This window comes from Neodiprion fabricii, chromosome 1, assembly GCF_021155785.1.
Source record: "Neodiprion fabricii isolate iyNeoFabr1 chromosome 1, iyNeoFabr1.1, whole genome shotgun sequence".
Classification (NCBI taxonomy): Eukaryota; Metazoa; Arthropoda; class Insecta; order Hymenoptera; family Diprionidae; genus Neodiprion; species Neodiprion fabricii.
In genome coordinates this window covers 11,814,708-11,828,948 of record NC_060239.1, presented here as the reverse complement: position 1 = coordinate 11,828,948, position 14,241 = coordinate 11,814,708, and the positions used below count along the sequence as shown (strand labels likewise).

Below are 14,241 nucleotides of genomic sequence, written 5' to 3'. Positions count from 1 at the left end.
TTGAATTACATGTTATTCGTTTATTATCAATAGATTGTGGATTTTTTTCACGCAGATACACCGAAAATTTCAATAAATTCATAGCAACTTCTCACATTATATATTTTTTCTCTATTCTTAGGTGGAAATACCCTTTTCGTTTTTTTAAATTTTATATTGTACATTTTTTCCGGAATCATAGTTTATAGAACATTTCAATTTGCATCAGAGTACAATGAGTATCACAGACAAAAATATATTGAGAAAATGTTTGATTAAACCGAAGAATGTTGTCTTGTGATGTTTCGCTTTCATTTAGTCACGTGAAAGAATATTGATCACCGGACAATGTAATTGATGGTTATTCAATTAATCGAAATTTATTTACGCGGACAAATGTTCTTAAAAAAATGTAAGAAATGTAATTTTTCATCTGATGAATGTAAATCACGTTGTGCTGAATTCCAAATTTGGTCTTTAAGCTTTACATGCATCGGTAAATAGAAATGGATTATCATCTCAGTTTTTAGATACTTCTTTTTTTTTCATTTCGGTACGAAAGACGACAGATAAAGAATTGTGTTTTCGTTGCCATTCTTGTTGTTGCTGTTGTGTTTAGTTAATTAACATCATTTCTTTTCATTGGTCATTTTAATATTCTTCTTGTTTTACACGAGGCCTTCATGTTTAGGCCACTGTCATAATTGTATTCTATTTTTGTTCGTTTTTTTTTATCGTCGTCACTTTATTATCATTATCACACTTTTTTATATCACGCTTACTCTCTTACGACCACGTAATTCAATATTTTATCATAATACACTACCCGTGTTCAGAAATTCTGTGATGTTCTCTTCGACTGACATATATTAATTCGTTTTAATTTTTCATTCATATATGTTTAATAGTAGCATATTTCTCGATTGTTTGTAGAATGTGTCTTCTTCCTAAGAACTGACGTTAGCTAAAAACTATTATAAATTATTTATCATCGTCGCAAGCTTTACGACTAAAATGTACGAGTTGATCAGTTTCTTATGCTGCAAGTTGTCCGAAAACTCGTCTGTGTTTATCGATATTATTTTTTTTTTTCTTTTTTTTGTTTGCAGATCGAAGAAAATTACAACATTGCGTGCAATCCATCAGTGTTGGAAAAAGTAAACTAAAAGCGCACCCCAATCACTCCTTGCCAGTTAATGCGTACAACGATCTTGATATCACTAAAACCGTTGAGGGTTATCTTGTAAAAGTCGAACACGATTTATCCAATGAAAACGTAACGTAACAAGCGGCTCTAGGCTAGCCGCGAACGAGTCTTTGATTTTTCCGTTCCAATTCGAATTTCGAACTGCAAATTCAGAATCACGATTAATGATATAAAAACCCTTATGTACCATTTTGCGTGAAATCACTTCGATTTTTTTTTTATTTTTAACCACTATAATAGTTCCAATATTACAAATTTTCGAAGTCATACCTTGGATTCGATATCGGTAACCTAAAAAATCTCTTCCTACTAATTTCTACCTGAATCCGAATAATCTTTGGTTCTTATTATCCACCATATTGGAATCGATATTTTGTAATTCACAAATCTGACCTCAGGTTCGTGATCAGCAACCCAACGAACCTTCGAGTACTGATTTTTATTGAAGTCCAAACTTTTTAAGCTTTTATTTGAGTATATCGAATACACCAAATTTAAATTTTGCACATCTGACTTTAGATTCGTAATGAGCGACCCAAAAAAGCTGTCGATACCAATTTTCACTCAAATCCATTCATCCATTCTCAAAATATTTTAATTGAAGCCATACACTGAGAGAAATTTTTAGTTACGATTACCGCTCAGTCCTTAACTATTTTCATTTTTTACTACAATCGAAAAATATAGTTCCAGGTACAAAATGAAAATTAGTTTTGCAGCTATTACCAGAAAGTCTAGTATCTGTTACCGTTCTTTCTCATTATGATCACTGTTACTATATTTGCTTGTAACTATTGCGAAAATTTAATGCTTGTGCAATAAATTGATGTTAAAGCCTTATTCAACTAAAAAAGTACAGTTGAAATTACCAAAAAAGGATCAACAATAATGCATAATGGTTACGCGTACCTCGATTTTCGTAATTCCAAAAATATTGAAACTATTTTTTGACGATACCTGTTTTACTGAGTTTTTCTAGTTACTGTAACAAATGAAATTTTTCTCAGTGTAAAAAGACATTTTTCTACGCTTTACTACATTTCACAAGGTTCCTTATCCTTTTCTTTTCGATTTCTTGTAGAAGGGTTAAGATCACTCAATTTCAAGCGAAGTTACAGGCTGGCAGAGTTACGCAATGCGAATTCACACCTGCGTATAAACCTAGAGATATCAAGCGTCTGTGTAATTAAAGGACCAACTTCATTTGAATAACGTAACGTGCGCCTAAATCATACAGTCAGGATTACTTCGTTTTGATAATACCTCGCCTCAGTGCAACGCATGGAATTGCCAGATACTAATATGAATGAAGAATGTACGATCCAACATACTGTGCCGGAAGTTTTCAGAGAAATCGATAGAATTTATAGTTAGACACCACTTTATATACAGAAAAACTTATATTCTTGTTGATTTGAATTGGAGCAATTGTTATTCCATTGTAAAACTCTAATCATAATACGAAAAATTATTGTTAGATTTATCGTCCGATAGTTTTTTATCGTACAGCATTTCGATACAAAATCGTACAGAATACAAAAAGGATTCGGAAAAAATGTAGTTTTTTTAAGAGAAGCTTACGCTAACCGATTTCAGAGGAGTAAAGAAACGTTTGACGACAAAGTTTTAAGATTTTGATATCGTGTCACGGTTGTTTAAAAAGAAAATCAGAACCCTTCAGAATATTTCGGCATTAGCCAGAAAGAAATACAAAGCCATTCGGAAATACTAACGAAAAGACGGAGTTGGAAAAAAAATTAGCACTGAACATCAGAAAAATTTGTATGAATAAATCTATGGATCTATGGATTGTGGATGAAAAAAAATCTGTAGAGAATTGAGTAGGTAAGTTTTCACCGAGGGAAAAGTAAACCGCTAAGTCACGAAACGGTAAAAATGATCGCGGCGCTATTTCAATCTTAAAAAACCATAGAATATAAAGTCGCAGTAATTACAGGCTGGCCACAAATTTTTGAGATAAAAATTCCATGACATTTCCACGTTTCCCAGGCCCGAAGACCTAATTCCCCCTGACATTTTCCCAGGTCTAGTAAGTTACCGAAACCTAAATCGTTCAGCTTCTCGACTCTGTATTTGGTTCAAATTTAATTCGAAATGAAAAAAAATATTGTGTAGAAAAAAGTCATTCCAAGCCATTTTTTTTTTCTTCCTCGAGACAAAAAAGTTAATTTTTCACATCAAAAAATCATTTCTAATTCCCATGATAGAAAAGTGATATTTTCTAATTTTCCCGTGGCCAGAATAAAAAATTCCTCGACAATTTCCGGTCTTCCATGACCCTTTTGAAATTTCTTCATGTATTCAGATTTTAGAAATTTCTCAGGCCTGTGACAACCCTGATCTACAACCGTACACTTACCGAGCAATAAGAGGGTGAGGTCCGACACGGCAAGACTAAAGAGATAATAATTGGTGGCAGTTTTCATCACCGGATTCCTGATGATAACCAAACACGTAGCGACGTTCCCAAAGACTCCAGTGACGAAAATTAACACATAGACGAAGGTTACCGGAAGTACAATTCGTATTGACAGATGCTTGGGTCCGAGCATCTTCTCGAGGTACTCGGATTCGGTGCAATTGTCTTCGGAAAAATTTCCGAGCGGGCTCGGAAGAAGATTTACTGCTGCCATCACGGGGTGAAATTGGCACGCGGCTGCTGAACTTTAACAACGTGCGAAAAATCGGCACTCCAATATCACGTGTCCAATAAAATTTCCACTTATTGTTAATTATTTTTCCGTCCACTTTGTCCAACTACTCGCTCTCCCCTGCGGTAAACGTGTCGTTGAATCGCACGTCGAATTTCTCAGTCCCGTTTTTAAGTGAAGTTTCTCACCCCAGAAAAAATCTCTCCGAATTGATCCAATATACCCAATTTCAATCTGCACTGTCCGCAATACCGTTTCCATATTTTACTACCACTTCAGAAATAGTCGACACACCTCTCATTAATAATCGTTAAAATATTGCGCAAATCTCGTCTGCTTTCAGGATTGATTCAAAATACTGTCATATTAGTTCACCACCATTGCGAGTCCGATTATCGTGTCAACGGTTATCGATAATCCTCTCACATTACAACGCGATGATCTTTTTTAAAAATGATTACTTCTCACCGCGAGTTACTTCTTGATCTTCGCACGAGTCTTTCGTGTTATTGGATCAAGATTTTGGCGCGGTTGGGTGAAACTACGCGTTCAACGGACCACGAGCAAGTGAGAGTCGCATTGAAAGCATACTACGGGGTGCCAGGAGCACCGCGGCGGCGTAAAGCGACGCATCCGAATCAGCTCGATTTTACTTAGCCTGAAAATTGCTTCTTTCGTCATTAGTATGAAATCGGTCGGTGCAGGCGCGACGTTTACTCGAGTGAAGTAAAAATTGTTTACACACGCGCATCGCTGTCTTTGAATTTATCAAGTTCAATGACTCGTCTTTAGTTTTGATCGAGTAAATTCTCACGGAATAACAATTTTTCGTTACATACTGTTTTTCAAATTGTCGCCGTTTCGATCAGACTAAACACGGGTAGATTAATCGTATCCTTTTTCACGATTTCGAAGCAATGCAACAATTCGGTATCCTCGATCTAAAACCAGATTGCATATTCTCCTGAGAAATTTCTTTTTTGACCTGGTTATCTAATGTTTATAATCCAAACTCGTATTCCCTATCTGACAGCAAATGTATTTGCAAACTCTTCAATCAGTATTATCTTTTCCCTTGAGACCGTGAAAATTTCTTACAGGGTTGTCTAATCTCTTTTCGTCGCTAATATGTTCGCTTAAGGAGATTAAAGCTGACCGTCCTGTATTACATATAGCAGCTTGTGAGGTATATTTATAGGTAATGCAGCAATGATCAGAAATTATTTAAGTTATTAGAGAAAGAGATTGCTCGGTAGGTGGATCATAAAAACGAAGTAACAAACTAATAAGATGTTTATCGTTTATGACGAAAGCATCATAATCGAGAGAATATTTTATATAAGTCAGATTCGTTGAACAAAAATATCGAAATAGAAATTTAGGTGGCAATTCTGATACAGTTGAAACTGCGTAAACAGGAAACAAGCACAAGCAATGTATAAATAAAATTAATCAAGCGCATCTGGTAATAAACAAATTAGGCTATTATGTCGATATTTTAAACAGGCTGCTTTGAGAAATATGAATAATGTAGCTTACAGTCTCCAGTGTTGAGATTAATTAGATTCGGACCTGATTTCCGATGTACAATGACAGAAATACAATAAAATATAAGACGATCAAGGCGACTTACAATTCAACGAATAGCTTCGTACAGCTTTCGAAGACTAAGATGCGGAAAAATAAAAAGAGACCAAAAGATGCGGAAGCTTTCGTAGTTCAGCAAAGATCACCGTTGAATCGGATGATTGTAACACAGATGAGATTCGATGCAATCGGATAATTTCAGACAATTCGATGTGACGGAATGGTACGAAAGAATGCTAATTAATTATGACGAAAAGAAGGCATAATGACTGTCGATAAAATGGTAAACTGCGGTATTTTGTCAAACAACTTACCCCATTCAGGCTCGGTAAGTTAAATAGTGCCAATAATGATGAGTGAGATGCGTGAACTTTCATCTTCTTACAACTAATTGTGAGAACAGCCGTCATATGCACCAGTGGAACGTTTCGTTTCCTACGATTCTATGCTCGTGCGACCCAGAAGGAGAACCATGAATGATGACAGGTTTGAGCAGCAGTTGCTTCTCAAAGCGAATACCGCATACGTGAAATGAAAAAAAAAGAGATACAAACGAAAAAAAAATCGACCAAAGTAACCATTTACATTTAACCATTTTAATTACGCTTTTGAAAGCACTTACCATTTTTCATTTTAAACGGATCTATTCAAGTATTCCACCCTATATTATGTATGTACTTATACATATATACCTATCGATTCACGAATCAAGGTAGATTTCGATCCGTTACAAACTTTTTAAGTATCGGTAATCTACAAAGTGCGAATTTATGTTGAAAGGAAGAGAATAAACTAGCGCTATTCACCCAAAGTTGGCATTCAAACCTATCCTTCACTCGTACTCTCTGCGTATAAAACTACGTAAAGCTTCATGTGGAGCGATTTGCGCTCCAATTCACTCAAATTCTTTTCCTTCGATTGACTCATCCAATTTATATGTACCGATGATAGAACTCTACCGCTTCATATCAGAACATTATTCATGCTCATCCACTTCATACGTGGCTAAAGCATTTGAACTAAAGATTTTCGAATGATATTCCGGCACATTGAACCCCGATATGTGATTGGTTCCACCATATTCATATTTCGTTTACAGACCATCGTGGAGGGGCTGAAGTTCGGCTGTAGCTACTGCTTTACATTCGGAATCTTTCGAAAATGATGTTCTCAACCGTGCACGTTAATAGATGCAGGCTTTAAGGAATGAATTCACTCTTCGAATATTGGTGCCTTTGATTAACGCCACCCCTCATTATCGGAATCATTACCAATAATGGCTGACTGCTTTGGTTTCTTATTTGAAGGTCTCTAATTTCAGACATAGCCATAGCGTTTCCCGGTATAGGCCCTATAACTCATTCTTCTCTATTCGCCGCACGTTCCAAGCGAAACCATGAGTCAAACCGCTTGGAACGAACGGTTAATCACCTTTTCTCTCTAGCCCCGAATTATTAATGATTCTGAACCCCATTGAAACCGAAAATCAACTGTGAAGGATGGTATGGCTCAACGGCTGAAGACCCACGTTGCGAGACAACGGAATTCAGTTATCTTACGGTATGCCTCGTAGAATCGAAGAACTGTGGCAAGACTCAATGAGCCCAATCCCCGTGATTCTCTGCAACAGAGTTTCTGCGAAGATTCAACTGCTTTCGCATGTACGTTGTGATCCGTTGAGTCACTTTGAGCACGCAAATGCTTGGGCAGCGTTTGATTATGAATCACTCCAGTTCCATTATTGAAATCTGTTTAAAACAAATCGTTGCATTTGGGTGGTTTGTTAGTTTACAGAATGAGAATAGTATGTAACAAATGGTGATAATTGCATTATTTTTCCCATTTGCGGATACACATATGTGAAATCAAACATTGTCAAAGTTATTTGTAACAATCAGTGGTCTACTTTTAAACGAAACAAACATCGAACGAATTTGGTAATTGCTTGTTCTGATACAAGTTCTAAAAGTTCACCCACTTTTTAGCCATGCACTCTTGTAATATGCCTCCTTGTATTCAGGCCATCATCTCATGTAGTCTCTTTTGAATTCACCGGCTTCAGAATTTGAGACTCATAATTTAACTAACTCTGAAATTCTTTAGATTTGAATTTTTCATTAGGATGTGCTGTTACTGACGTTAAGTCGGTAGGGAAAGGATAATGAATAAGAGTGATGATAGGTCGCACGGTGCGTATAAAAATCAATAACGACGAAGAGTAAGATACAAATTATATACCGAAACAATTTCTTGAAACTTGAAAATCAACTACGCATGCGCGAGTTTTATCGGCTGTTCGCGCAGGCTGGCCATCCCGAGTTTCAGCTGTCAAACTGTTTCTGGCGGCGATGTGGTTGATGCGAATTTTCGAGGTTAGAATCTCAAATACTTGAGATAGTGACTCGGAAAAGTTTGGGAAGCATTTGTTTTTGGGTCGGAGAGTTGATTCTTCAAAGAACGATCGGAATTTTATGCTTATGCTCTTTGAAAATTCAAATATACACATTTTGTGTACGTTGGCCCGCCTGCATCGCAGACGAAAATATCGCTGCGGGAAGATTTCGCCGACCAATGAGATTTAATTATTCGGCGCATGCGCGGTTGATTTTCAAGTTTCAAGAAATTGTCCCGGTAGAACCAATTTTGGCACAACCATAGATCAAAGTTTTTTTATAATACATGACTGCAACTCCTAAATGTCGAATTAAAAACTTGAAATTTGAATAAGCAATCTTACGAATTTCACGGTATCTCGTTTGATTCGTAGTTGAGAAATCTATAAATAATCATTCCGCGAGTATTGGACTTTGAGCAAAAATTATTAAAAGGCTATATGTATAGTGTATACCTATATTTATACACAGCGCAACCTATATTGCTCGTTAATAAAATGACAACCAGGTGCAATATTTTCTTGTTATGAACCAATTAGCGCAGAAATCTGCAGCCTCTGAAGGGCGAGATAGTGCGATGATGCGATGTTAAAAAGGTCTGAAGTTTCACTGAAAAAAAAAAAAACTGTTATGTCTAATAAATTTGTCGACACGGGCCGCTACGTGGAAAATTCATCAGCCCGTGTTGGTAAATTTAGTCGGTATAACCGATTTTTTTTCTCAGTATTGGCGAAGCAATTATAGCTCAAAATGTACGGAATTTTTTTACTCCTTTATTGTATTATTAACTGATCGATCGCATTGTTTATTTTGCAAAGAATAGCTTTTAATTTTTCAGATTTTTCGCATGACATCAAAAAGTTATTAGATAGTTTTGCTCAATAGAATTGATGCAGGCTGCGACATTTTTGCATCAGTGCTGTTCAAGCTTTGACAGTCAAAATAAATGATATTTTACGCTGTCGATAAAGACTGACAATTACATCCTTATAATTGTCATCGTGAATTTCGATAGACTACCCAACGAGCTAATAGTGTTAAATTATTCTGCTACGATAAAAATGAAATTACAAGAGTGGATCAGTGCAAATATCCGTCAGCACTACCACAAGGTCACATTGCCCCACGTTCAAACGCTTGAACCAGATGCACCCCTTTAAGTATCACGCCAATTAATTTGGTAAGAGGGTGGTGGTACAGTGATCAAGGTTGACATCGGTTACATTAAACCCATTTCAAGGAAACGTCCACCAACATACATAAATAGCAGCATCTCTCCTTCGAAAAAAATGTTACAAAAAGACGGCAAACTCCGAGGTCTATCAGGTTAACGATAATAACAACAATATTATGAAAGTTGACCAGGACATCGAAGAGTCTGACGAACAAAGGCGGAAGGACTTTATATAGAAACAGACGGTTCAGAGGGAAGGGATTTGCTGTTTGCAGCGTTTTGTTGATTCGGTTTCAAAGAACTACCCAAGGCTTTGGATTCCCAATCGGAAATGGTGGTAGAATGTATAGAAATTCGGAAATTAGATAAAGTGGAAATCTAAAACTCTGGAAAACTATAGTAAATGACAATGGTGAAATATCACAGTGGAATTTTATAAGTTATTGTAACAACTGGTATGATTCCCAAATTTGTGAAAATATGTTTGCAAAAAACTTGGCTGAAGAATTACCAAAAACCATCTCATCAAGACCTTAATCTCTGAACGCCGAGATCGGTGACTTTATTATCATTGCAGACAACTTTTTTCTCTGTCTGTCTGTCTCGAAAAACTTCCGCGATGTTCTTGGAGACGACTTGGTGAAAGGATTTGAAGTTTACAAGACTTTCCATTCAAATAACAGACATGAAAAATAGCCATAGCTCTTTTTTTGAACGTGTGCTTCTATCGAAAAAAATTCAAAGCACTCTGACGCAGTTTACACGACGCGGCGATTTTTATACAAATTTTTACACAGATTACTATGTCGCAAAAAAAAAAAAAAAAACAAATTACGCAATAGAGAAGAATTCTTTTGCGAAGTCATGAAAGTACTACAAAAAATACTATTTTGACGGCTTATTTTCATTCAACACACTACTTAAACTAGTCACTTCTGCATCTCAAAAACATGTTTGTCAAATATGTGACGCTTGTATGACCTGATTTATGTAACTTTCGAAGTACCTACCACAGATCACTTGAAATCTAGCTTATTCGATATGATAATATTCTGATCGTGAGTACGTACCAGAGGACTAGACGAAAAAATACTCAGACGAATAAGTGTCGGGACAAAAAATTGTCTTAGACGCAGGAGTGTCTTTGAGACAAAAGCGTCCGGGCAAACACACAGGAGACAAAAAAGTAAGTAAGGTACGAATAAGTGGCTTACGATCAAGTATCTGACAAACGCGTAAGTATCAGATTTTCCATATATTGCGCACAATCTCTAGGTGATTGAATTCAAACGATTATAATTTATTTCGTTTGGGAATGACTACATGTATAATATGTATTAAGCTTATAGAATCAATACCAAATATCAGATACTACAGTGGCGCATAGCGTATGGTGGACACCGGTACACCACAGATTGAAAAAATTCTGTTTTCAACTTAATCACAATACTAATCTTTTGGAAATATGGAAACCATTCAAAGCTTATTGAAAAAGGATATTTCCATTTCTTTCTTTTCATTTCATTTATTGTTGAAGAGTGTCCCTATCGTTACTAACAATCACGAAAACAATTCACTATAATTTAACTTATATTATATAACTTATTTAAAATATAACCGCACTTTTGGGAAGAGTTTAAGTGGACATAACTAATCTCCTACCCTAGGCCCAGGTGGCTAAAGTGCAAATCCTAACCTCAATTTTGCGCGTCGTGAAAAGACGCGCAACATACGCTTGTTGTATAAAGAGTCATGTGCAACAAGGAGGCAACGGTCTTTTCGCCTCGCGTATCTGCAATATTCGCCACTTGCGACTCATATTGCAAACTCACGCTTGGCTCGACAAGACCGAGTTTGTGTCTTTGTTACACAATACACTATTGCATTCATGAACCTTCCTCGTTGTCCCAGATACCATAAAATTGAAAAGGACCAATTGGAAAGTTTGTCAGAAATTGCAAAGTAAAGAACGGACTCTGAAAGAAGTTAGAATCGAAGTTAGGGCGTAAATAAAACGAACTCTAATTGCACAAGCCCACAAAAGAAACTGTGTTTTTCTGGAGTCGAGTCTCATCGTTTCCTATGTATTTCGACCTTCTGAACACGAATCTGGAGTTAAAGTTGGGGCTCAGTAACCTTATTTGGTCGCTAGCGTGAAAACACCAGTTAAAAACTTAGAAAATAAGGGGAACATAGGGAACTTTATTTCTTGTCATAGATGTCTATATCTATACACGTGTGTCGTATTCAAGTGTCACAATCACCCAAATGTCCAATATCTATTAAACTCCAAAGCCCGACACCCTAATAACCCGAAAGCCCAATAACTCGATAATCCCAAACACTAGAAACCTTCATAACGAGAAAAGCCAAACTATACTCCGATAGCCATCTGTGGACCTTTATCTGGCTACCAGTAGCAAGACAATTTCGAATGATTTATTATCGGGCCAAAGAAAAATTATTTTATCGTTGAGTGCAGAAGTCCCCATTTTACCCGAACGTGCTGGTAAGATTGTGACCAGAGGAAAACGATCGAAACGGCTATTTATTTAAAGTTGGAATAAAACACTCTATTGCAGAAAAGAAAGTTACACACAAAGTTGAGTAAAAATTACAAAAGCGCTATTTATTATTGATTACAATAGTGACAAATATAGTCTGTGCCACCTCTGTTAATACTTTAACAATCTTGGAACCAGGGCTACTGGTTAGACTTGCTTTTGTAGGCATCTGAAATCAATGAATAATTCATTTTTGCTCAATGATCTGACTTTGTTTGTTGACAGCATTGATAACGCAAAAACATAAGTGGGCGGATATCACCCACCGACAATGAAACACATATAATAACTCTTGAAAGCTAGCCGTTTACCAGACCATGCAGCGAGCGTTCCAGTATTATATTTCAGTGATATCACCATTTTACCCTACACCAAAGCTCCTCATTTTTCCCGGTCGTGCAACTTTGTAAACAAATATGGCTTTGCTACGCCACGGCGCGGCGAAGTGAACAAACGGGTCCAAGCTTTAATACGTAGCTTATAGTCTACACTATTAGAGAAATACATACGTTCAATGATACACTGCATCTTCTTCATAATCCAGGTACTCACACTGCCCTGAATCCTTACACGAAAGGCCGACCCATATGTATTAATATTTTTGCAACTACGATAATCGGTCCTAGCAAGTTAATTGGATCAAAAATTTAGGCGATACCAGATAATGTCGATCACTTTGTGATTTTTATGATATTCAAATTGACTGGAGTGATATTGGAATTGACACATTGCAATGCGTCATCTGGAAAAATCAAACTACCGCAACCAAGGTAACAGCTGACCGTTGACCGTGCTTTTCATGTGGATGGTGGAACAGGTATATTATTGATTACGTTTTTTTAATGTATGTGACATGAGTAGTTTGATAGTCCAAGAATTACGATTTGCATCCATTAAAATTAAAAACGTAGGTTATGTGGTGATAAAGCGGTGCCAACAACCAGGCTCTGACGTCATGAGGACGTTTTCTAACAATAATTGAAACCTGTCACCCTCGGCGTTCTATTGAATTCAGCGCCTCTGTATTTTCATCCTTGACGGCTGAAAAAATTTAATATGCCGAGGAATTGATTGAACCATCTTGCCTCCGACAGCTTGTGAATATAACGACCATTTTCTGAGATCGAAACCTCCTCGCTGTAGTAGCTGCTAATTTTTTTTATTTTGTTCGAAAGCGCACCGTTTTTTGAATTTGTCAATACCAGCGTGACTCGCGATTATCGTGACATTGACTCTAGGATTTCGCAATAGTGATCCAAGATATTCATGAGCATTTCAGTTCATATTTTTGACCAAATTATTTGCTCGAGTGAGACAGCTAAAATTTCATATTCCAACTAATTATATACGTGCTTTAAATCATGAATAGTTGGTTCAACCGATTTAACTCTAACTAATTATATTTTGTTGATTCAGCGAAACCTTTTTCTCATTACAGATAATCACATCGGTTTCGATTTCTTCACCTTCGATTTTCACAGAACACTACGTATAATTATGACAACATTGAAGGTAACTATTCATTTACTTCAAGTTTTTTTCTCACGCCGACGTGGTTTGAGCTTAGACGTCCAACCGCAGTTGGCTCGCGCAGAAACAACCTACTTCTTTATAAAACAACCTCTTAGAATCAAACTTCTTGAAGACCATTTTAACGACAAGTTAGTTTGTGGATCAAGTTTCGATATAGGCTCTTCAAAGAGCTTTTCGCCATCAAACTGGCGATAAAAGCACGAAGTAGATGAGAGTAGCTTGTGTGGTGGACATCAGAAATCGGTAGTGTCATAGTATATAGGCTTGCGATGATGGGATTAGTTTCGAGCCAGTAGTCCGTTAAAATATGGCGCTTCAAAGTCGTTACTCGTGCATACTCGTGTAGAAATGTAATAAGATAATACTAATCCGATAACTAATGAAGAGTGTCTATTTCAATACTAATCAAAAACATATCATGACAGGTTGATACTCTCACCTAGCATTTGTCTCTGTGACAGTAGCGTGACGTAGGATTTTACTCATTGTTTCATAAAAATCACTCCGTCAAATATGCATTATTGCAAGAGATGATAATGGAATGGCCATGATAAAGGATAATGAGATAAGCAAAAAATAAAGTCTTCAATTGAAAAAAAAAAAAAAAAAAAAAAAAAAAAGTCAAAATTCAGTGCTGTTTTTTCCGAACGTAAAAGGAAATTGTAGTTTGACGATTATCCAATTATTTGATGGAATTATTACCTTTTACGAATGTCATATTAATTCGTTACAGTAACACCATTAAAATCGGATCTGGTAAAGAATAAATCAATTGCATTATGCTTGATAATATACGCCCAATTAATCCGGAAATACCGTAAACGTTGAAATGAAATTCGCTAACTGAATAATGCGCCACTGGAATATATCATGTGATTCCTGGCTAACTTGTGGATAAACAGTGGATAAGATCTGAACGTTAGAATACGTTTATCCGACTGATATTTTTTTTTTTTTTTTTTTTTAACTACCTAATTGTTTCTGTCAACAAACATGCAACTTCGAGGAACAATATATAAACTTCAAATAAAATGATATTAAAATGCCTCAATTTCGGAAACACATCAAAAGGTTCACTCGAATCAATACTTGACTTTAAGATTTAGAGTTTAAGAATTACTGTCCGTTCATG

At 36.3% G+C, this 14,241-nt stretch overlaps 1 protein-coding gene across 1 annotated transcript in view; it reads right to left on the bottom strand.

Moving 5' to 3' along the window:
• Positions 1–4,404, bottom strand: part of LOC124179831 (neuropeptides capa receptor-like) — a 53,772-nt gene extending 49,368 nt beyond the window's left edge. The window contains exon 1 of the mRNA XM_046564619.1: positions 3,567–4,404. Within this exon, the coding sequence (XP_046420575.1) occupies positions 3,567–3,840 (274 nt within the window). The 5' untranslated portion in view covers positions 3,841–4,404. The remainder of the gene's footprint in view (positions 1–3,566) is intronic.
• Between the last annotated feature and the right edge of the window lie 9,837 nt (positions 4,405–14,241).